Source organism: Zophobas morio, unplaced genomic scaffold (assembly GCF_036711695.1).
Source record: "Zophobas morio isolate AGI-343-1 ecotype UQ-CSIRO unplaced genomic scaffold, CSIRO_AGI_Zmor_V1 ptg000002l, whole genome shotgun sequence".
Classification (NCBI taxonomy): domain Eukaryota; kingdom Metazoa; phylum Arthropoda; class Insecta; order Coleoptera; family Tenebrionidae; genus Zophobas; species Zophobas morio.
Genome location: NW_026972107.1, coordinates 14909710 through 14937180, shown reverse-complemented (window position 1 = coordinate 14937180; position 27471 = coordinate 14909710). Strand labels below are relative to the sequence as shown.

General features: G+C 36.8%; 2 protein-coding genes and 2 long non-coding RNA genes across 7 annotated transcripts in view; 1 reads left to right on the top strand and 3 right to left on the bottom strand.

The window, feature by feature from the left end:
- LOC135128627 (rho GTPase-activating protein 6-like) overlaps positions 1-20541 on the bottom strand; it is a 77804-nt gene extending 57263 nt beyond the window's left edge. For both annotated transcript variants that reach the window (XM_064055580.1, XM_064055590.1), the window contains exon 1: positions 20214-20541. In XM_064055580.1, the coding sequence (XP_063911650.1) occupies positions 20214-20328 (115 nt within the window). In that variant the 5' untranslated portion in view covers positions 20329-20541. The remainder of the gene's footprint in view (positions 1-20213) is intronic.
- Positions 3955-5438, bottom strand: LOC135128618 (uncharacterized). 2 transcript variants are annotated; one of them, XR_010280446.1, is made up of 3 exons: positions 5156-5438; positions 4568-5109; positions 3955-4286 (listed from the first exon to the last, which is right to left on the bottom strand). It is a non-coding gene; the product is annotated as an uncharacterized LOC135128618 (long non-coding RNA). The 2 variants fall into 2 exon arrangements; XR_010280445.1 differs by having other exon boundaries at positions 4593-5109.
- Positions 5472-6605, top strand: LOC135128605 (uncharacterized). 2 transcript variants are annotated; one of them, XM_064055536.1, is made up of 5 exons: positions 5472-5776; positions 5841-5959; positions 6010-6134; positions 6186-6256; positions 6326-6605. In XM_064055536.1, the coding sequence occupies exons 1-5, from the start codon at positions 5647-5649 to the stop codon at positions 6499-6501; spliced, it is 621 nt and encodes a 206-aa protein (XP_063911606.1). In that variant the 5' UTR covers positions 5472-5646; the 3' UTR covers positions 6502-6605. The 2 variants fall into 2 exon arrangements, with proteins under 2 accessions (XP_063911606.1, XP_063911598.1); XM_064055528.1 differs by having other exon boundaries at positions 5501-5785.
- LOC135128624 (uncharacterized) lies at positions 6402-7797 on the bottom strand. Its single transcript, XR_010280447.1, has 2 exons — positions 7007-7797; positions 6402-6950 (listed from the first exon to the last, which is right to left on the bottom strand). It is a non-coding gene; the product is annotated as an uncharacterized LOC135128624 (long non-coding RNA).
- Positions 20542-27471: the final 6930 nt, after the last annotated feature.

The following is a 27471-nucleotide window of genomic DNA, read 5'->3' as shown; positions in this document are numbered from 1 at the left end:
CAGTTGTTCAAAGAGAGCAATTTTAAAGGTCCTTGTACATCTCAAAAATAATCTTTATTTTGGTTTATGCTGTAGGTAAACGTACAAAAATATTCAAAATACACAGGATTTAAAAATATGTCACAAATTTGAACTCATGACCATTATAAATACAAAAAAATGTTTTTAAGGCAAATTTTTTTTTCAAGAATTGTTTATTATATAAACATCACAGAGAATCTTCAGTGAAGATTTTGTACTTTGTATAAAAAAAAATACGAAATCGTATCTTACAAATACGTTCTTTCGTTGTATTTTATTCAAAATCCATTCAAGTTTAGCCTGATATAACAGTGACCAACCAAGCAACCCTGCCAGCTAATCCTGGGCAATATTATGCACATAAATTATGACAAAGAGCACATATTTAAACACCTGTTTAAACAGCAAGAAAAGTTAAAACGATCTCAAATTAAATTATTTATAATTAAAGGCAACAGCAAACTTTAGTATAAGCGATGTTCTCAATTATACAATTAACAACCTTTGAAACTAACTTGTGTAAAGTTAAATTTAGTTTATATGTTTGTGAGTTAATTTAATAAGCAAATATCTTATTATACACAAATTAATCTAACTATATTAACAATGGTATGCTCGTCAAACCAGAAGTCACATTTTTCATTTTAAGCTCTGATACAAAATGGAAATATGCGAATACCAGAGATGTTTTAACGCTACTTCAAAAAAAGCGAGATATTTATACAAATGTTGCCCACAGAACCTACACGTTGGAAACGTTAGACAGATTTATAGATATTCGCCAGGGATTAATTAAATTTATTAAACATATCTTCAATGGTGAAAAACCATTTGTTTACATTTATAAATTTCACATACATACACACATTTCGTTTCTTAAAGATGGGGTAGTTAGTTCGATTGAATTTCAAGTTGAAGGTATTTATATTGTCTACACATTTTTACTTTTGTTGATTATAATAAAGACTGCAAGTCTAAACTAATCTATAAACTAGATTTTGGTACGATAAGTCTAATCGTAAAACAATCCGAGGTTTCCATTTTTATTGAACAAGCATCCCGTTTATTCTAAATTTATCTACCTAAATATTATTATTGTTGTTAGTTAAACGAAGAAAGTATTATTTTTAAGTAGGTACCAAAATACAACAATTTTTGACGTTTTAATAATTTTTGGTTAAATCCATTTTTTATTGAAACTGATATAGCTAAAACTCTAAATATATATGTTTTGTAGAAAATATTACAAGCTCATCAAACAGTTTTAATGTGCTGACTCATTTTTTGCACATTTTTAGAACCACAATAAGAACTTTACTCTCATATTTTATATACTTCCAAACAATGGAGTTCTCACAAAGAAAACTGTAAAAGTTAGTCGAATGTATTCAACTCCGAAATTATTCTTAGAAACAACACTGTGCATAAGCTAAGTCATTTCTCTGTATCTTTGTTGTTGCATTTTTTTATAATCGAGTCGTGTGAGATTGTTTCATAAGACTTTTTACAGAATTTACAGGCTGGTATACCGAAATATAAAATTCTCTTAAAATTGTCTGCCTGGAAAATTAAAAATTGAAACTTTCTTTGACAAGCTTTGTTTACTGATTTGTGCATTTTTTCTGGTTTTCCTCTTTTTACGTCAAGTTCTGCTATAATGCGCCAACGAATATAGTGGTTTTACAACTTTGACTTTTTCACCACACTTGTCAACGAATAATGCAGCTTTAGTAGATGCAAATTTATGACACAATCCTAAACTGCAAATGCATTTCTCTTATTTACCTGTCTTTAGGACGGTCAAGAGCTTATCTATTTAGGAGTAGTTCAGGTTAAGATACTTTTTCTTCACAAACAAGGGACTTTGAAAAGTCAAAATCATAAAACAATTAAATTCCTGAGGACACTATTGCAGTGTCGCCAAAAATGACGACACTGCCATCTTATCACTTTTGTCATTCATTTTTTTATGATAACAGTTCTACCAATTTCAACCAAATTTGTCGATACCACTCTTCCGATCTTCCGTAAATTTTCCTATGCACATTAAGCTTAGTTTTAGTGAAGTTAGAATTGGCAACTTTATGTATTATTTACACAACCAAAACGTTATAAATCCGATCATAATTTAACGCTTATTCAACCTTTATGATAGTTTAAACAAAAAATGAAATGGCATGGAAACATTAGTACTTGTATAATACGTTTTCCAATGAATGCGTCTTTGACGTACTTAAGATTAAAAATTTTCGTGAATACTGGAAGTATTAATAGACTGACTATATTCTCCTACTTTGAAGGAAATTCCTCTGATATGTTTCGGTGTATATTTAAAATTTTATAGTTGGCGTTGTCTTGCGTAGAACGATGACAGTCGTGAGGTGTCAATCTATATTAAACTTGTGGACTTTCTCTGCTCACAAAACATTCCATAAATTCTTTGATTTTTTTGTCAGAAAAATATACATCACTTCTGTCTAACGAAATACAAAACATTTTTAGTTGTCTACATGTATGACCATCCCTCGTTAATTAATTTCGTTGTAATCCTAAAGCGCAGAGCTGTAATTATCTACACCCACGTATCTCATTTCACTTCGGTTATTATTTAGCAGAGATATTTAATCACATGGTGCATTGTATCTGAAGGCTGACTCACACACAAACACAAATGCTAGTTTTTCTCCATCGCTGAACTCCGAATATATAATATTTTCGATTGGATGCCAAATGTACTTGTTTCCAAAAACAACAAACGGTCACGTAATATAGATAGGTATACAACAGTGACTACTAATATGTTACATCTGTATTTCATAAAAACGCAAACCGAATTTTAAATATTATGTTATTTGTATGTATTAGTAGTATATTCGCGCTAACTCCTCTCTCAAGTATGTTAGTAATATATTATAGTCCGTTTACCGAACAGATGGAGTGATCATGATAACTAATAACATCAAAATTAAACATATTAAAAAAATCCATGTTTATAAAATACAATATGATCCAAAACGGTTATCACAAAATTATACTCTAGAAAGGATTATTGTTTTGAATACATAATTGCTTTTTGTTACAACTGAAATTAGATTTGAATATATTTTCCTTTCTTAAAGCAACAAACGAAAGTAAATTTTGCTGCCAGATTATTTTAAAATTCCACTCTTTGGCAGATGGTTTATTTACAGCTTAATACTGTAGATCGGTAATTATAATTTTTAGTAGTACTTAAGTTAATTAACTGCTGTCTTTACGTAGTGAAATGGTGCTTATTTTGATCATTGCAAAAGTCAACTACTTGTGGAGTTATCACTTAAACGTCATTTACACTTTTTTTTCTAATGCAAATTTCCAAAACAAAATTTTCTTGACTTAGTTCGCATTTGTCCGATAATAGATATTTAAAATTTGAAAACTTCTATAAAATGGTTTTTATTTCCCGCGAAATAATAATTTATTTTCTTCTAGATCTAGATATGCACATAGTAAAACAGCCAAGTTTGAAAAGTTGCATAACGCATGTGCACACACATTCACGACAAAATTTTTGTAAATTCCAAAAATGTCACTGTGTAAAATGGGCTTAAACAGCAGCCAATTAAAAAATCGTATTGACATTTTTTTGCAGAGTGCGCGCGCAACCGCAGACCCTAAATAATTTTCATACACAAATTAGGTTGGCAGTACCACAGCATATCATTCAGTAAAGACAGCTCGTCAAATATTGGAACAACGTGTCCTTATCCAACCGTTTTGATTAGGCGGGATTTTTGAAACGAAGTGGAATATTGGTTGCCTAAATTACAAATACAGCTCGTCCGTAAAACAATGTAAAAGGAACTGATATAAACATCGAATGAACTGAAACCAATTTTTGGAGTGTGGCATGAAGACTACGAAAAAAATACCACTTTGAACAATAAAAAAGAATTGTGCTTATATTTATTTTATTCATTAATAAAAGTCTATCACTTTACCAAGTTAATTTCAACATAAACATATCAACTACCTATTTTGCCAATGCCTTCAATTTTCGCCAAGTGTGAACCGTTTGAAGAGTCAGAAAGTGAACGCTGTTGTTTTCATCTTCCCTGGGAAAAGTACTTTGATGTTTTTGGTTGAATTTTTGTTGTTAGTTAAATTAGTGAAGTAATTCTGAGAACTTTTTCATAGTAACATGGACTATAGTGGTAGACCACCTCGTGATTCCAGGCACAATAAAAAAACCTGCTTCAGAGGCTTCTTTAAATTTCCCTCGGAATCTGTAAGATAAGAAATATAAAGAAGTATATTATTCTATAATCAATACAAAAATTATTTGGTATGCAATTTTTACAGCACAGTGAAAATTCCAATAGTTGTAATGATTTAGGATCTATTTTACTAGCAACTGAATCTAAAGAAAGTAACCAGTGTCAAATTATTAATAGAGTTTTAAGTTGAACAACTTTTGCACATAAATCTGTGGAAGTAAATATGACAGACTACAGACATCTGGACATGGAGGAACAAAATTCTTTAAGTTATGTCTGTGGATACTTACTGAAGAAATGCTTGATGAAATATACCTGTGAAACATGTAGTTATTTTGCCGTTGCACGTAATGTCATCATATATGATAAACTTCTCTGTCACTTCAACGTCTTTGATGATGATCCACCATTTTGGCAATCCTAAAGCTGGCCATTCACACTCCAACGTCCCATTGGATGCAACTGTTGTACAATTCTGTTAAAAAGCAGCAGTACACACACACGTTACGACCTTGCAGTTAAAAATTTGCGATCGTGATGACAACATGTCCGACAAAATGACGAAAATGTACTTTTATAGCTGCTCTCACGATTTGAATAACATACACTGTCGAGTCATGTCCACACATCATCAAATTTCCATCCAATACAACACGATTGTACTGCTGCAGACAGACTTGTTCACCGACCGTCCACATCCAACCGATTTGCATACACAGACGTTCAAAAACACTTCAATTTGGTCATATCAAACACAATTGTTCTGCGGCGTTGAAACGTGAGTGCCGCGCTTAAGATGCTACATGAAACATTCACCTTTTATGTTGCAGCCCTAGAAAAACGATTTGTTTCACTATTTTCTACCAACTCAATTTTACCTTCATGTGGCCGATATATAAAAGCTGCCCTCGTAACTGTGTCCATACCAGCATACCGCACCCCTGTGCCCTGTGTACAGTTTCCACAATATTATTTATTTTATTTATGTGTTCGAACGCGCATTTTCTATTCAGTAAAAATAATAAATCACCGTTACAATATTAAATACCAAACATCTAAAATGTCAAATTTGACGCACAATGTTGACATGGTGGTAAATTTTATTTAGTAACAAGGTTTGCCACTACAGTTTCTAGCCAAAATTCAAGGTCATGTCCTTATTCAACGGTCGATTATTGTTGTTCTAGTCCGTTACGTGTATTTCTTATGGACCTTTCAAAAGCTGTCCTTACTGAATGATATGCTGTGGCAGTACTGTCTCCGCGATGACAGTTGTTAAATTTGACGCCGTTTAAATTTAAACGGTTTTAAACGCCAGGTTATGTTTATGTTTTATTGCAATTAATTTTGCTTGTGTTTTAATACAAAAATGGATATCGAAGAAGTGTTACGTGAAATTAAGACTGTTAGTGATGTTGTGTGCAATGAACACTTGGATCCATTTTGTGAAACGTTCGACGAAATCACCACGACTGGTACCGCTGTGGATAACGATGAGGGTAACCAAAGTAATAGTTAAATTTGTACGCGTAATAAATAAATAATCAAATTTCAATATTTCAGGAGGACATTTAAAAATCTTGTCTGATAACATAAAACCTTTGTTGCGAACACAGACAGACAAAGGACATGAAATCCTGCAAAAGCATTCATCAAAAATTGAACAAAAACGAGTGGAAGTGGTAAGTGGTATGCTTAAGTTATTTTTCACAGTTTTACAAGTTTTGTTTAGATGCAGTTACTAGAAGTTCGTGATAAACTGAAAACAGAAAATGAAAACCAAGAAAAACATCTTCAAAAAATAAAGAAACAGTGTCGTGATTATGAGGAGAAACTAAATAATTTACAGTGTTTGAAGTATGTTGTACAAATTTTTGTCAATTTTATTCTTATGTGTTTGTATTTTAGAGATTGCATTCAAACTTATAAAATACTCACTAAGACCCATTTTTCTTTCAAGAAAGGGAGTACTGTAGGATGTATCCTTTACATTAATAATAGTAAAATATTTCAAAAACTCAGTTATAACTTTCCTTATAAAAGGATAGATGTCAAAGGCTCAAATTCTTCATCATTTGCAGTTTTTGATTTCAACAATTCACATGTAAATCAACAAGACATAACGAAAAAATTATGGACTTTATTAAAAAACGTTTCCAAAGAAGATTATGAGAATCGAATAATACAGGAAAATAACAATAATAAAAAAATAATATTAAGTTAGTACACTAAGTTGCAATATCACAATTTATATTAACATATGTACATAAGCCTTTTTAACGTTTAGATATATTGTAGATGTCATTTGAACAGGAACGTATTTTAAAATTCATTCTTTTTTCTTTATTGAAACTGACCTCCTAAATATTCTATATGAATGGAACACACTTACACTTGTGGCAACTGCGAAACTTATAATAAACAACGCCACAATTACCATGGCTAGCAACAGTCCTTGGATAAATACATTGTATGTCACATAGAAAATCCCATGTGACGCTAAAACTCCTGTATATGTAAGTAATAATGCCATAGGCATTAAAGTTGCTGCTGTGACTAATGGTAACAGTGTGACTGTTCCAACAATGACGCATGTCATGGACAACACAGGTCTCTGAACTGACCACTTCAGGAAGAGTCTTCGAACTCCTTGAGCAAAAGTTCTCACTTTATCTAAGAAAAAAGCCGGTTAGTTTCTATTGAGGAAATCTCCTATAATAAATATTTACCTGGTAAAATTTGCACTTCTATTGACATATTAACTACGTTTATATGGCCGGGCTGACAAGCTGAGTAAATTTAAAGGTGCTCTAAATGTTCAAATACTACAAACTGTTGGAATTTGACATTTGCTTTATCAGATATATGACACTACTTTGTTATGGGGCATGGAATTTGTACTGACCGTGATTGTTAAGTCGCGTCAAGGGGACTCAAAAATTTATTAATACAGACTTTTCTGGAAGCTACATTTTTTTACACACCAGAGCTTCTGTCCAAAAAGCGGTAATCAATCACTTTGATTTTTACTTGATTGTTCATAATTAATAAATTAATCGATACTGATGTTTTTAAACTTTATAATTTTGTCTCTTTTGACATACATAGGTTAGTTTTGAGGTTAAAAGTGTGATGTCAATGTCACCACAGACTACACAGACAAGCCACTGCCCCACCATTGACAAACGAATATAGTCTTTAATTCAAGAGTCCAAACAGTCGATTTCAATTATTTTGCCCTTGAACACAGGAAAATGACGGTTTAGGTAAGGATGACCTTGATTCCGCTTAAAAATTTGCAAAATACTGTAGTGGCTATCCTGTTTAGTGGAAACTTTTAGGAGAATGTAACTAGAAAAACTAGAATTTTGACACTTCGGGTCAGAGATATTGAATATAAGTACATATATACATTTAAACCTCCTTGCTTTGGGTTGACAACATAACCACATATAACCTCAAAATGGGTCCGACCAAGACGTGTGAAGTGCAACGCACTCCTGTGAGTCCTGCGGCGACAGAATACACAATACAATACAATAATAATCATTCACTCACTTTTAAAAAATGTATAAATTTAATTAATAGCACTCATAAATTTTTTAGCTTGTTCATGTTTTTTTTTTGACTATGAACGTACGTACGAACGCCTTTATTGTTTTAGTAAGTTAAACATAATATGACTTCTGCTGATGTATTTTTTTAACATTATGTTGGCTTTTATCCGAGATTGTGTTGTAAAGTGGCAGTCCTCGCGTTTAAAAATCGCGCGTATGAAGTGACGGTTGAGGTAAGTCGTCAATAAGGGTCACGTTCGCTCAAAGTGGGTATGTGGCTTGTCTGTGTAGTCTGTGATGTCACTATGTCGCTTGTCAAATTTTTTAATGGGTAATTCAAATTTATTTAAACTAAATTAGCCACGGTTCAAACTTAATATTTTAACTTCTGGTTTCACTAAGATCTCGAAAAGTTCAAGTTTCACTGAATTTTTGTTTCATTCATTAAATAAGTGTAAAAAGATAAAAATAAATATTGCTAAAATGTAGCATTTGGGCAGGGGTGGCTTTATACACGTTCCAAGCCCTCTTCATAGATATCAATTTTTAAAGATTTTATGGGGCTTCCAAAAAATTTTTCACTGTACATATATGATCATAATACCTGAACGAAGTAGAACGAAGTACTTCCAAATGTACTAAGTTCTATTTCCAAAATCAATCAAAATTTCAAAAGCTGAATAAACATAACACTAAAGAAAAATTAGAACCCACCGTGTACTCTACAACGCTCGTCACAGTGTAATTATGGTTGACTTTAATTAATGTGTCAATTACCATTTTAATTAACACGTTAAATTTAGTCAAGTGCGAAAAAATGAAAACAAGTTTTTTTTTCAAAATAAACTAGCTATATTGGTTGTATATTGTATACAGAAACCCCTGGGTCAATACAAATAATGTTCTGTGATTTCCACTTGTTAAGAAAGATAAGTACCTAGTTATTCTCATTAATATTTTGGTACAACAAACTTATAAAGTACAATTCCTGTCTATTCAACATAAAAATTGAAATACTCCTTTCTGTAACAAAATAAAGTAAAATTAAATAACTCAAAAATAATTTACTAATATTTTTAAAAAATAAATCACTTTAGACTAGATATCATAAATCTAAATTCTTAAAATAACTTAAACACAAACAAATCGATCAATCAATCAATCAAATCAACTGACTAGCTATTATTAAATTTCGTTGTTATTCTTTTTTCAGTATTTTGTAACAAACTGTAATCTAGTGTAACAACTCCTAGTGGCTAAATTGTTCGTTCTGACCACTAGAATTGTTCATAACAATTACAACCATGTTAACCAACAATTTTGTTAGTTGATTATCACAGTGTTAACGCTTGTCCTGGGTTAATTATCTGGCTCTTATCACTTATGTCTAAAAATATAAATAGTCAATTATCAGATCAAACAGAATTAAAAAAGTATTGGTTCTCTCGTTACAGATAGGTAGGTACTTATAGGTATAATATATTTTTGTTCCCTGTGAAAATAATGTTTCCGTTAAAATAGAAACAAAAAAATCAGTTTTAAAAATAATGTACACGATTTTTGGAATTACTCACACCACCAATGGGATGACGTCAACTCCAAAATTTATAATAAAAAATTTTTTTTAATTCTACAAAATAAGATAGCCCTTGTGGTGTATGAATCTGTGTCGAATTTTCAGCCTAGACATCCAGAATGTTTGGAAAAAATTCAAAACTGAATAACAATATTTTGCAATATAATTTTGAAACTGCAAAACCGATTGTTCTGAAATCTTGTAAATATTTTAAGGTTATCGTAATCATGGTAAATCGTTAAGCAAAATTTATTCGTTTAGCCCCTTCCAAAAATTGATGATGTCATCTCAAAATTGTGCCTAATAAATGATATCGAAAATGTGCAATATATGATGAGTCAAAGGTTTTAAAGCTTGATGATACAAACCCGAACGATCTAAAAATATTTAAAATTCTAGAGATACTGAAGTCTCTAAAAATAATCTGAAAGCTCTAAAGATTATAGAAATTCTAGTGATTCTAGATTCTAAAGATTCCAAAGTTTCCAGTGGTTTGAAAGATTCAAAAAGTATAAAAGCTTTCACGGATTACATACTCTAGAAATTGCGAACTGTAAACACACTTAAGATTCTAAATAAACTAACGTTCTAATGTTCTAAATATAAAAAAGATCCAGCACAATCTTAAAAATTTTAAAGAACCTAGGGGTACTAATGATCTTTAGAAACTGCAGAAATTTTAGGCTTTATAAAACTCCTAGTAATTCTCAAAGTGTTCAAAATTTCCACATATTGGAAAGGCTCTAGGGAATCTAAGGGGTCAAAAGCTAAAATTCTATTTCGAATACTTGAAATATTCTGAAGGTTCTAGAAAAATTCCAGAAAACCAAAGATTCTAAAACTTGTAAAAATCGCGTGAACTCTTAAAATTCCAAAGACTTTAAAGAAAAGAAGAATCTTAAAGACCTAAAAATCGTAAAGATCGGAAAAATGTTTTCTTTAATTTTTATAAATCCTAACAACACTGAAGGCCTTCAACACCCTAATTATTATCTTATAAATCTTGGAGACTGTAAAGATTCCAGAGATTCCAAAATTTCCAAAGATGTAGGTTCTTGAGATGTATAAATTTTAGAAAGTGTGGGATAAATGTGGAAAACTTAGAAATCTTGAAAATATTGGAAAAGGTTGCATTTCAAAATTCTGCTGTAACTGGAACCTGATAATTTTAGAAATTTTGGAAAATGTGGAAATTCTGGTCACTTTGTGTACTTCGGAAAATCTGAAAAATTGGGCTACTCTGCAAAATCTAAACATTCCGAAATTCTGAAAATTTTGAAAAAAAAATTACAAAATTCCCAAAAATTAAAAGAAAAAAAATTATATCGCAAAATTTCAAAAGTTTACGCAATTTTAAGATTGTAGATATTCTAAAAATTCCAAAGTTACCACATGTTTGAAATAATATTTAAAAGATTTTAAACCTTTCAAACATTCTAAAGACTTGACACGTTCTAAAAATCTTAAAATTTTCATACACCAGAATTTGCGAATTGTAAAGACACTAAAGATGCTAAATATACTAAAGTTTTTGGTTCTAAATAGAAGAAATATCCAACAAAATCTAAAAAGTATTAATAAATGTTCCTAGAAATTATAAAAATTCTAAACTATATAAAATTTCTAGTAGTAGTCAAATTTCCAAAGATTGTTAACACTCCAAGGACTCTGAAAACTCTAAAGGTTCTAAATACTCTAAGGACCCAAACGCTAAAAAAGGTTTTTAAAATTCTATTCCAAATATTTCAAAGATTCTATAATTTGTAAGATTCCAAAGACTCTAAACAAAACAAAAATCCTAAAAATCCTAAAAATCTGAAGAATTATTATCTTATACATCTCAGAGGTTGTAAAGATTCCACAGATTCCAAAAATTTCAAAGATTTAAAGACTAATGAGCGTCTATTAATTTTAGAAAATCTGGAAATATCTTGAAAAATTTGGAAGACCTAAAAATCTTTCAAAAATTTCAAAAATTTACTCAGTTCTAGAAATTCTAAAGATTTTACTGAATTTGTAAAAATATTCCGAATAGTGTGAAAGTTCAAAATCTTTTCTAAATTTCAAAGATTTCGAGGATTCCAATGGTGCCAAAACTCTAAGAAGTCTATTAATACTAAATTGATATATCTGCTGTTTTTAAAATACTAATGATGTTAACGAGTATCAAAAAAAATATATATGGAAAAACTGACTAAAGATGAAAAAAAAAAGAACTCTCACAGTTAAAGTTAAATTTTTCGAAGTTGTATTTGTTCCATTGGACGTTAGGGAAGTTCTGTCGAAATAACTTTCAACCAATTTTTTTACTTGAAATAATATTTTTGACTTGTAGTTATTTTAAAAAAATTCATTAACGAAAATGTTTTGTTTGTTTATTTATGTCTTTCAAGAGTTGTTAAAGATTTTTAAAATTTCTTAAATAAATCGTTGTTCAAAAATTGTTTTATTATAGAGAAACAATTTACACAGAGTTACATTGTGATTGTTGACATAATTTTTTTAACATGAAAACAAAAAACTGGCAAAAAAATGACCACCCTGAAAAATTTCGCAAAACCGCTTTAAAAAGTATTAATTTAACTACTGATCGTTATTTTATTAAAGAACCATTCACTATTGACACATGATGTATTGATGTATAAATTAGCAAAAAAAAGAAGACAAGTAAACGCAAAATTTTAATAAAATAACGATCACTACTTAAATTAATAATTTTTAAAGTTTGGTTTTGCGAAATTTTTCAGGGTGGCCGGTTTTTTTTGCCGGTCGGTGTATTTTGAAAATTGAATAAATTTTAAATCAGACAAAATTCTTGTCTACAAGAAATTTTCGAACCAGGAAATACGTGTTCATGAACTAGTTTAATGTTTGAAATACATAATTTAATTTTTATCAACTATCAACAGCCAGTAAAGTAGATAAATATAAACTTTGTCACACACATGTTTACACACAAACAAGAACTTTGTAAATTATTTCGGTAAATATGTAAAGGAAATCGGTTTTTGAAAATTAATTACAGAATGCAGAAACGATCTGCGTCAAACTAAAACTTATAACACGTGGTTTATTCCGTAAAAACTTTATTCAACAAAACATAGTATATACACTGCATAGACATAGACTGGTTACACGAGTCCTTAAAAATGGTCACTCCGCGGACGAACAGTCCTGATAACTCGTACACTCGCGAACACCCGGAGCGTTTTTCCACGGCCGGACCTGCGGGACCCCTCGGATACGCCGCTGATACTCAAGCCGACTTACTACTCGATTTGGACCTCCAAGACCCCTCGGATGCAAGGTGATACGCAAATGAGCTGTGAAGTTCGCAGATGGAAAAACTTGCCGAATCTGGCCGCTCGGGTCCTATGTAAAGGCGGCTAGAAATGCGTCGCGTGGGAGTGAAAGGGCGCACCGCCCTCTGGTAAGGGAGCGAGCGAGTACCGGGGTGCTGCGGCAGGGTAGTGGTGGTGCGTGGGCGTGACAGAGGGCGCTAGGGGTACTGATCGCGCTACAGTCTCCCCCTCAGGACCATAGGGTGCGTCCCCGCCTATTGGTCCTGCTGGATCTTTCTGGGGCGGCCTCGTCGTCGCAAGGGTTGTACCGGTGGCACGGGCTGGGTGGCTTCCTGCGTGGGAGGTTGGTACGGAACAAGGTCAGAGGCGTGATAGAGCCCTAGCACTACATCGGGCTGTTGGTGGGCGGCGATCTCGTAGCTCGTGGGGCCGTGCCTTCGTAAGACCACGTATGGTCCGTCTTGCTTGGGGGCGAATTTTGACGTGAACCCCTGGGAGGCCTTACTCAATCGGTGTGTTTTGACTAACACCAAATCTCCGGGGGCATAAGCGGTGCTTGTTTTTCGGTGACGGTCCTGGTCGCGTTTTCGCCGGTCTTGCTCGGACTCGTGTATTTCCCGAGCTCGTTTCAAGGTTTCGTCCAAGGTGAGTAACAGCGGGGTGGCCTCTGGTACGAAGTTCTCGCGGAGGGTGATTGCGCGGAGGTCGTGCGTGACGTCATCTACGGTGCGGAGGTCTCGGCCAAACATTAGGTACGCTGGGCTGTACCCGGTGCCGCTACACCATGCGCTGTTCATGGCGAAGCGAATGGAGGGTATCTTCTCGTCCCAATTTTCGTGGGGCTGGTTGCCAATCTGTATGGCGAGCTGCGTTTTCAGGTCGCGGTTTTTTCTCTCTACGGGGTTGGCCTCGGGGTGGTATACAGGGGTGAAGCTCTGGGTGATACCTAAGCAAAAAGTAATTTTCTGCATTACCGCGCTTATGAATTGGGTCCCATTGTCGCTCACGATACGACGGGGAATACCGTATCGGAGGAACACCTCCGTTACCAAGGTGGTGGCGCAGGCTTCGGCGCTAGCTTCAGCCAAAGTGAAGAGTTCTACCCATCTGGTTGCATAGTCCTCTACGATGAGGACCCATCGGTGGTGTTCTTTGGTTGGGGGCAGTGGGCCAAATAGGTCCACGGCCAGTACTTCCATGCGGTGTCCCATTGCTGGGGTTTGTAGTAGGCCAGCGGGCTTCAGATTTGGGGCTTTGTAGCGTTGGCAGTCGATACATCCCTTCAGGTAGTCGGTAATATATCGTCGCATACCCGTCCAATAGTATCTTCGCTTGATCCGATAGTATGTTCTTTCGACGCCATAGTGGCCGGCGGTGGGTGAGTCGTGGTACTCGGCCAGTACTCGGGGTCGTTCGTGTTTGGGGACTACTAGCTGAGCCTCCTCACTCTCTCCATCTTGAGAGTATCGGTAAAGAACCCCTTGGTTGAGTAGGTAACCGCGAGAGGTCCACTGCTGGGAAATCTCGGCTTGGGCGTGGACCAGGTCGTCCATAATCTTCCTAATTTCTTCGTCCTTGCGCTGCTCGCTTCGTAGTTCGTTGGCTTTACGTGTGGGGAGGTCCACTTCTACGGAGTCGATGGCCACCTCGGGTAGGTGGGGTCGTGACAACATGTCTGCTACTACGTTGGCCTTACCGGGCGTATATTCGATGGTCAGGTGGTACGGCTGCAGCTGCAGTGCCCACCTCGCTAGACGTCCGGTCGGTGTCTTTAATGTCATCAGCCATCGGAGGGGCTGATGGTCGGTGATGACCACGGTTGAGGATTCTTCTAGATACCCACGGAATCTTCGCACGGCCCAGACAATGGCGAGGGCTTCGCGCTCCGTGGTGGTGTAATTCTGCTCGTGGTTCGTGAGCAGGCGGCTTGCGTACTCGATCGGGCGCTCCTCCGGGCCCTCCCCCTGGAGTAGAGCCGCTCCTAGGGCGTAAGCGCTTGCGTCCGTGCGCAAGACAAACGGTTCTTCGGGGTTGGCTTGTCGCAGGATGGGGGCGTCGGCCAATCGCTGCTTCAGTTCCTCGAACGCTTCTTGGTGGGCGGAGTTCCATTGCCATGTGGCATCTTTCTTTAGGAGGGAGCAGAGGGGTTTAGCGACCGTGGCGAAGGCGGTGATGAATCGCCTGAACCATGAACACGTTTGGATGAAGGATTGCAGTTGCTTGACGTTTCGGGGCGCCGCCATCTGCGTAACGGCGTGTACCTTATTGGGGTCCGCTGCGATTCCGGCGGGAGACAAGACGTGCCCTAGATATCGCACCTCGCGACATCCAAATTGGCATTTCTCGCGGTTGACCCGGAGTTTGAACGTGCGGAGCCTTCCGAAGACCTCCCTCAGGTGCTCCAGGTGGCTTTCTTCGTCAGCGGAGATGACGATTAGGTCGTCCAAGTAGGCCAACAGCGTAAGGTTAGGTAACCCAGACTTGAACCGGTCCATGAGGCGCTGGAACGACGCTGGGGCGTTTCGTAAGCCGAAGGGCAGTCGCCGGAAGCGAAACAACCCGAAGGGGCAGATAAAAGCTGTCTTGTCCCGGTCCTCTGGTCGCATTTGGATCTGCCAGTATCCGGCCTGGAGGTCAAGGGTGCTCATGCAACCAATGGGGCCGACGGAGTGCAGGAGATCGTCTAGCCTCGGCAGTGGGTAGGCGTCTGGGCGAGTGACGGCGTTCAGCTTCCGATAGTCGACGCACGGTCGCACGGAGCCGTCTTTCTTAGGGATGAGGACGATGGGGGCTGCCCAAGGGCTATCGCATTCCTCTATTACTTGAGCCTGGATCATCTTCTCCACTTCCTCCTTGAGCAATTGCTTTTTCGTGGCGTTTAGCTGATAAGGAGGCACCGCGATCGGGGCGTGGTCGCCTGTGTCGATGCGATGCTCGGCGTATGGGGTAGGCGGGCCGTGCGCCTCAAAAGCGTCGGCGAAGTCATCCACCAAGTCGTCAAACTTCGCGCGGGTCGGTTCGGTGAACCCGGTGCCTTCGTTGGCTTGCAGGTGCAGAGATGTTATGAACAGTCGCCGGGGCCCGTCGGGGAAGAGGCCCATCTCGTATTCGTCCATTTCGCCCGTCGTCATCGCGGTCTCCGCGTCTTCCCACATGTGTTCCGTCGCGTACGGAGCCTGATACGTGGTCCATATGCCGTGGGGGGTTACCAGTCCCTTGGAGGTATCGCGTTTCGGCGGTGCTGGTGGCGGGGGCCCGTAGCCTTCTTCGATGTCTCCCTCTTCCATGGGTTCCGATTGTGTGATTCGAACTTCTTTTATGGTCGTGGGAACTCCTTTTCTGGCGGGCGCCTCGGCTCCGTCGACGTCGACGAACGGGTAGGTCCGCGTGATGTCGCCGCCAAAATAGAACCGTCGTCTCGCCAAGTCGGGGATGATTCTCGCGTCCTCTATGAAGTCCGCGCCCAGCAGGGTGCGGGTGTTGCAAGAGTCGGACAACACGATGAAGGTGGTTTCTACGTGTCGTCCTTGTACGCCTACCTTGGTCGTGACGGCCGGCACCTGCAGGTGCTTGCTCGTGCCGTCTGCAAGGGTGGCGATCACGTTTTCCGTCCTTGCTTTGTGTCCCGTTTTTATCAGGTGGCGGTACAATGTAGCGCTGGCCACGCTATTGCACGCGGCCGTATCGAGGTAGCCGGTGCCTTCTTCTCCGGCGATTTTTATGTGGATTGCCGGGCGGGACCGTGGTTGGATCGTGCCGGACCTCAGCGCACAGAATGCCATGTTGCGTGCGGGTTGGCTGGCGTCGGTCGTGTTACAGGTGGGGCAATTTCTTCTAAACACCCCCGGGGCGTTGCAACCGTAACAACGCACTGGCTCAGCGGGCGTCCGGGTTGCCGGTCCGGGAGCTGGGGCAGGTCCTCGTGGTCTCCGGCGGCAAGCGGTTGTGTCGTGGCCAAAAGCTCTGCAGACGTCACAGCGGAGTCTGGGGCCGCGATTTCGGTTTTCGTCTGCTTTGGGGCCCTTACCATTTGGTTTCGCGTGCGAGTTTTTCCCTTCTCGCTCGCTCTCTTCGACGGCGCGGGCCTTGTGGAGGAGATCTGCGAAGGTGTCCACTTCCGTACGGGCGATGCGGTCTCTAAGTCTACGTCGCAGCAGTCCGTAGAGGATATCCATCTGCCACTGTTCGTCCAGCTGCCGGGACATCCGCGACAGCCGTTCGCGTTGGCGCGTGATGTACGCGTCGGTGGAGACCTCGTCCCCCTGAGGTTCGTTGAATATCTCCTTGAACAGGCGGTGGTTCGGGGCCCTCGGGGCGAAGGCGTCCCTGATTAGTTGGACTGCGGCTGGCCATGTGTTGACGGAATTCCTTACTCCGTTCCACCACGTCAGCGCTTCCTCGCGTAGCAGGATCGGTAGAGTTTCTAGGGCGTCTTCGTCACTAATTTTCTCCAACCTCTTGTACAGGCTCGCGGTTGTAATAAATTCCTCTACACTCGAGGCGTTGCGGGAGCCGTTGAACCGGGCCGGGCAATGGCTGAAGTGTCTCGTCCCTGAAGATGGGTGCAGATCGGCTTCTCGGGGCCTCGCGACATCCCTGATGCCGTTTATCAGTTCGTTGAATTGTTCTGCGGACATTTGAATCGTCATCCCGATGTTGGTTCGCGGACTTCTTCGCGTCGGAATCTTCGTTTTTCGCGAAATTGTGGTCGTTTTCGGGCCGCTTCGTTGGGCGTCACTTTTTATAACAGACGCCTTCTTCGTGCCACTAAGTTGGGCGCCACTTTTTATAACACGTGGTTTATTCCGTAAAAACTTTATTCAACAAAACATAGTATATACACTGCATAGACATAGACTGGTTACACGAGTCCTTAAAAATGGTCACTCCGCGGACGAACAGTCCTGATAACTCGTACACTCGCGAACACCCGGAGCGTTTTTCCACGGCCGGACCTGCGGGACCCCTCGGATACGCCGCTGATACTCAAGCCGACTTACTACTCGATTTGGACCTCCAAGACCCCTCGGATGCAAGGTGATACGCAAATGAGCTGTGAAGTTCGCAGATGGAAAAACTTGCCGAATCTGGCCGCTCGGGTCCTATGTAAAGGCGGCTAGAAATGCGTCGCGTGGGAGTGAAAGGGCGCACCGCCCTCTGGTAAGGGAGCGAGCGAGTACCGGGGTGCTGCGGCAGGGTAGTGGTGGTGCGTGGGCGTGACAGAGGGCGCTAGGGGTACTGATCGCGCTACAAACTGATTTATTTGCATTAATAAATATGATGTACTTTAGGAGATGTGCCAAAAAGCAAGCAATGACATGCTTATTTCGTTAAATATCTCATTAAAACAGTATGCAAGATACATGTGTGTGTTCTAGGAATTTGCATTTTAGGAAATTCAAATGAAAATATAGTAGTCGAGAGAAACAACTTTTTATTTTTGTGATGATAAGAGTGCATAAGCACGGTGAGGTACAAACTTCTGGTAGATAAAGTATCTCCAAGGTTTTGTGTTTGAATTTCAAAAATTATGCTAATTAAAATACATTTACAGCGTTTGATGAATAATGTGTTCGCAGTCATTAGCTACACATTTTGTAATAATAAGCCAGGTGAGTAATAGTGGAATTCGAGCAGTGACAAGAACAAATGTAAAATTTAAACGTGAGTGGGATAAGTGTGTTGGTTAATGAAATCATCACCAAGCTTTAGAATACTAATACATGTGCTGAAAATTAATTAATCAAAACTTGTCAAAGAAGTCAAGTTCTTCAATAAACTGAAAAACAGCTGTAAAAAAACTTAAATTGTTAATACAGCAATATTTCAGCAGTTCTAATTAATTTGTTCTATCAAATTATTTATACCTACTGTGTTTTTACATTTGCAGCGGCTACAAATGTTTCCACTTTCATTATTTTTGTATTTTTGTTAAAAATAAATATTAACATTAGAACGTGGCAGTTCTCATTCACACCCCAAAGTGATAACTTTATGGAACACAGGATGTTTTAAGAAACCTGCAAAAATATTTGCCGTTTGCGTTTTTAATGAATTTACTTTCTGATCGAGTGAAAACACAAAAAAAGTTTGGCGTTTCAAGAACTGTCATCGCGTATCTAAATTATGAAATATTTTCTAAAGATAAACACTTATGTATTTTGCGAAAAAGCACTGATTCGATTTTCGCACATAGACTTAACTGTGAACTTTGGAAAGTGATTGAGGTATTCAAATTTCTGTCATTTATCTTGCTTGCTTTGGCAACAAGTGTTAGAAGCGGTATGAATTTCAAAGTGTGCACTTTGTTAGAAGTTGGATTCTTTTCTCCTTCAAAATTAGCATTGATGAACATAAAATAAGAAGCTTGCTTATTTATATTCGGGTGTTTGAAAGGAAATGCGGAAACCTGATTGAAGTACGGAGTAAAGAAGACACTTCGTTCTGCTATTTTTAGCAAAATTTTACATTAATAGTTTGCCGAAATGGTGGGAGAAGGCGCCGTCTACTTGTTTCAAATTTATTTTGCGGTATGATTAAAATCGGTCTATTGTAAAGGCTCAAGTGACGTGCTTGTCCTGTTAATGTAAGGATACATGACGTTAGTGGCGCGAGTACAACCTGTTGCCAAACACCTGAGTCTAAATTACGTCGTTAAAATCCAAAGTGTGTCGAATTGTTTGGCATGTAGGTTGACATTTTAACAATTTTGCAACGGAAAATTTCTTCGGTTTTGCCATGTACTGTACTTGGCACACCGATCCAACCGAAATAAACTCAAATCTGGAAACAAAACTCGATGAATCAACGAAGCTGAAAATTTTCGACTTTTCTTTAAAGCGAGTTTTCCTTCTTAAGTGCGACCGTGACGCTCGACGCTTTCCACGGACATGACACAGGGATTCTTCTCAAAGAGGCGACAATTTCTATTTCCAAACACAATGTGAACAGTGCATTACGTTTCGTCTAAAATTAAATAGGATGGAGAAAAGGCTGGCAGCAGAAACGTGTTTTAATGAGTAAAATTAGATCGGTTTTGTTGCGGATATACCATTAAAAACGTGTAGTAAATACCCATAATACAACTTCGGCAATTGTTGCAAGAAATTCGATTCCTTTTTATTGCCTCGCCACAAGACCGACACTTGGCTAACCTATCGAAATTTAGAAAACACAGTTTTATGGACCTGTAGTAACTAAACCTGGGTTACGTCGAAGCTAAGAGTACGTATATACCAATCAAAAAATCTTTGATCTGTTTTTCTTCAACCATTTTAAAATAAACGCACTAGTTACATAAACGTAGCCTACATCATTAACGAAAGATGTAACAAATTCTGAGATGCCGCTGCATTTGATTCAACTATTTCTCTGTCACTGCGTTAATCTACATTAAACCCGATTATAATCACAAGATCAATCTTTCGTTTCTTCTTTTTCACGTGGTAGTCGCTCAGACGGGATGAGAACACGGGAAAAGGACGCAACCATTTTTTCTTACCGACAGTTTTGGTTTTTTGCACGTACTGTGAGGTGGTTTCTATACCCATCAGCGCAAAGGGTTTAAATGAAACGCTCCTGGCCACCTCCACATCGCTCCTGGCAACGGTTATCATTGAAGAGGTTGACACTTGTTCACATCTCACTGTACAAGCACTAACATTCAAGCTAATTGTCACACTCCATAGCTCCACTCGCAGGAATTAAATAAACAAAGAGTGTCGTCCATGCCCTGTTTGAAACACGCGCACCTGAAGAATTTCAGTGACTTCTAGTGAATGCTAAACTCACGAGCTTCTAACTATTTTCAGACGCTGATACGACATGCACTGTACAGTATGACTGAAAAGTTAACACTGAAGCTTTAGTTTTGGCTTGCTTTCTCTGAACTGTGGTGTTCCCGTCTCGCTTGTTTTCCATTTTTAAAATAGTTTTTTTACAATTTCAGTTTCAGTGGTCCCATTTTGCACAACAGTACCGCTGTTTCGTACAATGGTGCTGCGAAACCGAAATTATTAACTCGAAAGACCAGTGCAACAACCTCTTTACACGACCGCAAGAAGCAATAAATTCTACAAGAATTAAATCTTCTAAAACTGTGAAGTTGTGATTAATATTCAGAAAACATGTAAATTTTCAGACAGTTTTAATAATTCCTTGCGCTTGATAGGAGATCGACTTCAAAGCCAAAAGATAAGTTTGCTTCGATTTTTTTTTTTATTTTTGCCACTAAATTACAACTCTAAATCTGTACCGTGTAACATATTTAATAAAATCTAATCGGGTACGTGTCGACTCTCGAGTGGAAATGCTTATTCTTCTTATATTTTCTTTTTCTATCCGGTCTTCGGATTATTTTTACCAAAGCTTTTTAAAAGCTGAGTAATTCGTAGAAGTACTTAAACGGTTCAAACACATGATGCTTCTTTTAATATCCGTAAAACGAAAGCAGGTGCTTTCCTGACATTTACACTAATTTCGAATAAAGGTGTCTATCTTTAAACTCTAATTCGATGATGGGACGAGCTGCTCTCACTGTAAAATAAATGTAACATTATGATAATAGTAGTCATTTCGACGTATTTTGTTAAAATAAACACTAAGAAACTGGGTTGAAGCTGCTGTAAATTATTTCGAACATACAACTATGATGTCATTTCTATTAAAATTTAAGATTGTACTACAGATTAAAATTATTTTAAAGTTAAACTTGTCTAAAATTATTATTATGTATACATAATAAATTCTATTTATTGTTGGTTACACACAACAGGTTTTTTTATTAAACGTTTAACTTAAATAACTGTCACGACACGCCTGTCATTTTTACCGCGAAGAACAAACTTATATTTCTGTATTTACGGAATTAAGTTCAATAATAACCAATCGTATAAGTTAATAGCGACCGTAAGCTATTTAAGTTAAGTTTTATTAGCTCAGCAAAAAAGCTTATGCTTTGTTTGTGTTAAAAATTAATAATGTCGTGTGGTGGATGATTCGTTTTATTGGATTATATGCCGCTAAAACATTTTATTACGATGTAAACTGAAAGTGAATTTTCAAAATAGCGAAAACCCACAAAGGATGTTTCAGTCTTATGCAACAACAAAAAGAACCAGAGTTAAAAATGGTGCGAAAAAATGTCCAAGACAATATTGTTCATAAATATTTTACCTACGTACGGTAGGTAAAATAAAAAAAGTAGGTCAAAAGTTATTTCGACAGAATTTCCCTCGCTTCTGAAGTACAATTATAAAATTTGATTTTGTGGAATTTTACTTTTTCGTGATAACCTCTATGGAGTAACAATAATATAGAAGGCACTGGTCACAGTGTTAGTACAAAAAAAAGAAGGTTTCACCTTTTTAAAAAAAGACAGTTGGGAACCCCGCGAAGATTTAAATAGTCTTAAAAAATACATTTGGGGCCCCCGAGAAGGTTTCGCCTTCTTTAAAAAAAAGACAGTTGGGACCCCCGAGAAGGTTTCACATTTAAAAAAATAAGACAGTTGAGATCCCCGAGAAAGTTTCACATTCTTAAAAAAAGATATTTGCCACCCCAGCGAAGGTTTTACAATTTTTAAAAATACATTTGGGGTTCTCGAGAAGGTTTTACATTTTTAAAAAAGACAGTTGGGACCCCGAGAAGGTTTCACATTTTTAAAAAAGATCCCTGGGTAGGTTTTACGTTCTAAAAAAAAGACATTTGGCGCCTCCGAGAATGTTTTACATTTTTTAAAGAGACAATTGGGACCGCGAGAGGGTTTCACATGCTTAAAAAAAGACATTTGGGGCCCCTGGGAAGGTTTGACATATTTAAAAAAGATAGTTGGGGCTCCCAAGAAGGTTTTAAATTTTTAAGAAATACAATTGGGACCCCCGAGAAGGGTTCACATTTAAAAAAAAAAGACATTTGGCGCCCCCGAGAAGGTTTTACATTAAAAAAAAAACAATTGGGAACCCCGAGAAGGTTTCACCTTCTTTTCAAAAATGACAGTTGGTGCTCCCGAGAAGACTTCACCTTATTTAAAAAAAAAAACAGTGGGGTCCTCGAGAGGTTTCACATTCTTAAAAAAGACAGTTGGTGACCACGAGAAAATTTCGCCTTTCAAAAAAAAATACAGTTGGAGCCTCCGAGAATGTTTCACCTTTAACAGAAAGACATTTGCTGCCCTCGAGAAGGTTTCACATTCTCAAAAACAGTTGGGGTCCCCAAAAAGGTTTCACCTTGTTTTCAAAAATGACAGATGGTGCCCCCAAGAAGGCTTCACCTTCTTTAAAAAAAGACAGTTGAGGCCCCCGAGAAGGTTTCACATTCTTAAAAAATTGTTGGGACCAACGAGAAGGTTTCACATTCTTAAAAAGAAGACAGTCGGTGCCCCTGAGAAGGTTTCACCTTGTTTAAAAAAGACAGTTGGGGCCCCCAAAAAGGTTTCACCTTCTCTAAAACATACAATTGGGTCCACGAGAAGGTTTCACATTCTTAAAAAAAAACATTTGGCGCGCCCGAGAAGGTTTTACATTTTTTAAAAAGATAATTGTGACCCCCGAGAAGGTTTCACATTCTTAAAAAAGGCAGTTGGGACTCCCAAGAAGGTTTCACATTTTTAAAAAAAGACAGTTAGGGCCCCCGAGAAGTTTCACATTAAAAAGAAAGACCTTTGGCGCCGTCGAGAAGGTTTTAAATAAAAAACACCGGTAAACTGTTATTATATCGTGCATAGTTCTTGCAAAAATTTGGACGATTAGGGAAAAACTCAAAGCGGATTCGTACATCACAGTTATAGGACTATATTTCTGTATAACAGTTAAATCAAATAAACATGAAATTCTTTGAGATGACGTCATCAAACTGTTGGCACAAATGATTAGCAAAATTCTAGTTAGCATTTAACCATTTACATGATATTTCTAATATAAATACAAAATTTGACAACAATGGATCCAGGAGTTTCGAATATTACGTGTTTAATAAAAATGGCAGACAGACAGACAGACAGACGGAAATGGGAGACTACTTTTTTCGTACTCTAGGGATCATGAAACGTCGAGAAAATAAAATAAAATAGGAGTATAATAAATTAGCTTACGCTCGAGGAGTAACAAAATAACGACGAAAACTAAAACTCACAATTACAGAAAATAAAGAAAGCAAACAATTTACAGATAGGTCTACAGCAAAAAAAACGCTTAAGTTAAAAAACTTTAGAGAAGATAGAAGCCTTACTGAAAATTGATTTAGGCAAATGGGGGCTAAACGGAAAACGAAAATATTTATAAATTTGTCATCTTATAAGAGAAGAAGTGGCTTAGTCTATTAGACTGAACTTTCCACGCCCCTGAAGTATAATCAAACAAATCCAGTAGTTTAGAAAATTAGATAGTACTAGTCACAATGTAAGAAAAAATTGGTTGAAAATTTTTTCATCGTCTTTAAAGAACCACCGTCCAACAAATCTCGCTTCTTTGAAAATTTATAAAATGAGATTTCGCGATTTGTTTTGTGATAATTAGAAAAAAATCATTCTCAATATCTTTGAGTATACATATATCCCTAACTCCTACAATTCCTGTTTATACATCGAAAGAATTCGCCTATTAGCACATTCAGATAACACGAATCACAAATTTGTGTTAAAAAAAAATTAAAGGAGAGATAATTAATTAATTAAGCACACTTGTTTTATTCCCAAAAATGTTGACGTCATTATTTTCGGGGAGCACAAACGGACAATTTTTGATTAAGCATTCGATAACCTTAACTTTTGCAAGATTTCATAGCATTTGGTTTTGCAACTTCAAAGTTAAGTTGTAAAATGTTGTTATACAATTTTTTTTGCCAAAAAATAAATGAAAAAAATTTGATTAATGATTTACCATACTTGATGAAAGTAGCCAGTCGTTCGATGGATTCGATTACAATACTTCCTTAGCTTGTGCACGGGAAATAAAAATCAAGTGGTCTATGAGGTGATCAAACTGTTGTTATAGACAGAACAGTCAAACCAAATGAGCGGTTTTTTCTACCGAATCATTGCATTGCTCTTACATTAGTATAAAAGGTCGTTATACAACTTGTTTTTTTCTTTTTTCGAAAATCTGGATATAAAATCTGGGTAAAAAATCAACGCGGATTCTTAAAAAACAAAATCAAGAGCCTGTTATTTTATAAAGATCAAATAGTATTTACCCTGCAAAATGTTCGAGTAACGTCATCAACAGTGGGGAGGATTAGACAAATTTTTATTAGCGTTTTACCATGTACACGATATTCATAACAAATATATAAAATTTGAGAACGATCGAGTACAATACTGTGTAATAAAAATAGATACAAACGACAGACGTCAGATAAACGAAAATTTGAGACCTATTTTTTCGTACTCTAAGGTCATGAAACGTTGACAATACAAGAAAATTGCCATTCACCGGACTTATATACTTGTATGAAATATATACTAAACACACGTTGTACTCCACTTGGGTCATATTTTTCGATGATTATGTATGTATTAATAATAATTTGTTATGACGTCATCGACTTTTTAGACACGACACGAAGAAATCAGAGTTAAAAACAAAATTTAAAATTGCTTTGATGGAAATAAAGCTTTTTCTTTCTTTTTGCACAGTATTTATTGAAATTATATTAGTGTCATTGAGACACGCGTTCCCTTCATCAGGAGATTTCACAAAGATGATTAAAAATTGGTTAAAAAGAAAAAGAAAAATATGGTGGAACTCTTTTTTCTTCTTTTTCCTTTTAACCAATGTTTCATGATCTTTTTCAATCAATTACGTATTTTAAAAAATCAATATGTCAATTATTTGTGAAAATTTCGGAACGTGGTTTTCACCACTGTTTTCAGCTTACAAAACTCTTGAAACTCGATTTTTTTGTTTGAGATATAGTAAAGGCAGCTTCTGTGGAAAAAACTGCTTTTATTGCGTCTCATTTCCGACAAAAAAGGCGAAAATGTTTCTTCTGTAGCTTCTAGAATTTTATAAGCTGAAAACAGTGGTGAAAACTGCGTTTAGAAATTTAAATTTGAAAATACGTGGTAACTAATTTCAGCAAAATTTAAAGAAAACTATGATAAACTGTTTAAAAAAAACGGCATTCACGAATTTTTATTCAAAGTTTACCAAAAACACGTTAAAAATATTAATTCTTTTTTTTTTGTTAAAATCAAATATATTCATCTTGTCAAGTACATATACACATTTTAGAGTTTGAGTACGTTAATCTTATGTAATGCGGTAATATAACTCATTATTTATAACTAAATAGCTTTGACAAGCTAAATTTAACACACTGTTGCAAATAAAATATACACAAGTATTTTATTACTTCCCGAGCGTAAGCGAGGGGAGTATTGTAATTTTTATGTATTAATTATGTTCACATTTAATCATACACGAAAAATGGATTTTCAAGAAAAATAACGAAACACGGATTATTTTAAACAATTTATTGAAGTTATTAACTGAACAAACAAATTTATCTAACAAATTTTCAACCGACGGATACAGACAATGAATTAAGAAAGGAAAATAAACTGATTTTTATGCAAATATAGACACAGTTGTGCTTTCTTAATGTGACTTCTTTGCAAAAGAAATATTTCAATTGTCTGCATATTCACTTTAATTTTTTATCAGACTCTTCTTGCGGTTAAAAGGAATATTTCGCTCACCAAAAGATTAATATTTTTACGCATTTAATTTTAATATGCTGTTCATTATAATAAAATGAAAATAGTACATAAATTGAATTTTCTAGCACCTGTTTATCGAATATCATTTCCATAATAAATTACGAGAGTGAGTAATAGCGATATATTAGTCCAATAGAGCATGAGTCATCGTTTTTGAGCACTCCAAGATCTGTTTTATATTGCTTTCGAATGTCTGAAACGCTCTTCGATTAAAATTAAGCGCTAAAATCGGTAACAAACAGACATAAATTTGCACGATTTGATGTTAATTTAAACCAGCGTCTTTTATTGTAGCGCCGTATCTTCCCGAAATGACGATTTTTTGAACTTCACATGAGACATGTTTGATTTGGCAACTAGTCCTGAAACTTCAGCCAACAGTGGATTAAATAAGTATCGATATATTTAAAGTTTTGATTGCAAACAAATGTTGTACGGCGTTATCCCACAGCAATTTTTTTTACAGTTATCTCGTTCGAATATAAATAATTTTAAAATATGAAACAATAAACCGCACGATATTATTATACAGCAGTTTTTCAGGTCGTTCAACTTACTAATGACACCGTCAAAGCCTGTCAACAAAATTACACTTTATACATAACTCAAAGCATCAGTTCTAATTAAAACAATCCATCTTTTAATGTAAATAAATATACACAGCGGTGCTCCAATTAAATTGTCGGTTTTTCAAACACCGGTTTTATTCATAGAATCCGTTAATAACTTAATTGTTGAAGTGATATACAAATTATTGTAAACGTGGATCAATTCCGCTATTTTAGCGACTTCAAACGATCTACATAAAACGCGGTATTAATAAAAACGATAGAAACTGGAAAATACAGCACCGTGTAGTATCCTAATTGACTATTTGATGGATTTATTTCGAGGAAATTAGTTGTCGACGCCAAATTCTGCAGCTTCTGAGAATCAAATAATTGTTGAAACCCTGAAGAGCTTTCTGAAGCAAGGCTGCGCCGGGTAGGTGACAATAAAACAGTGACAACACTATAAATTACATTTCATCTTGTGGAACTAA

What these genes read in the sequence shown, in the direction of transcription:
- LOC135128605 (XM_064055528.1), top strand. Translation starts at nt 5,647, where the DNA reads ATGGATATCGAAGAAGTGTTACGTGAAATTAAGACTGTTAGTGATGTT. An exon ending in AACAAAAACGAGTGGAAGTG is followed by an intron (nt 5,960 to 6,009) that starts GTAAGTGGTATG and finishes AGTTTTGTTTAG; the next exon opens with ATGCAGTTACTAGAAGTTCG. An exon ending in AATAATTTACAGTGTTTGAA is followed by an intron (nt 6,135 to 6,185) that starts GTATGTTGTACA and finishes TTTGTATTTTAG; the next exon opens with AGATTGCATTCAAACTTATA.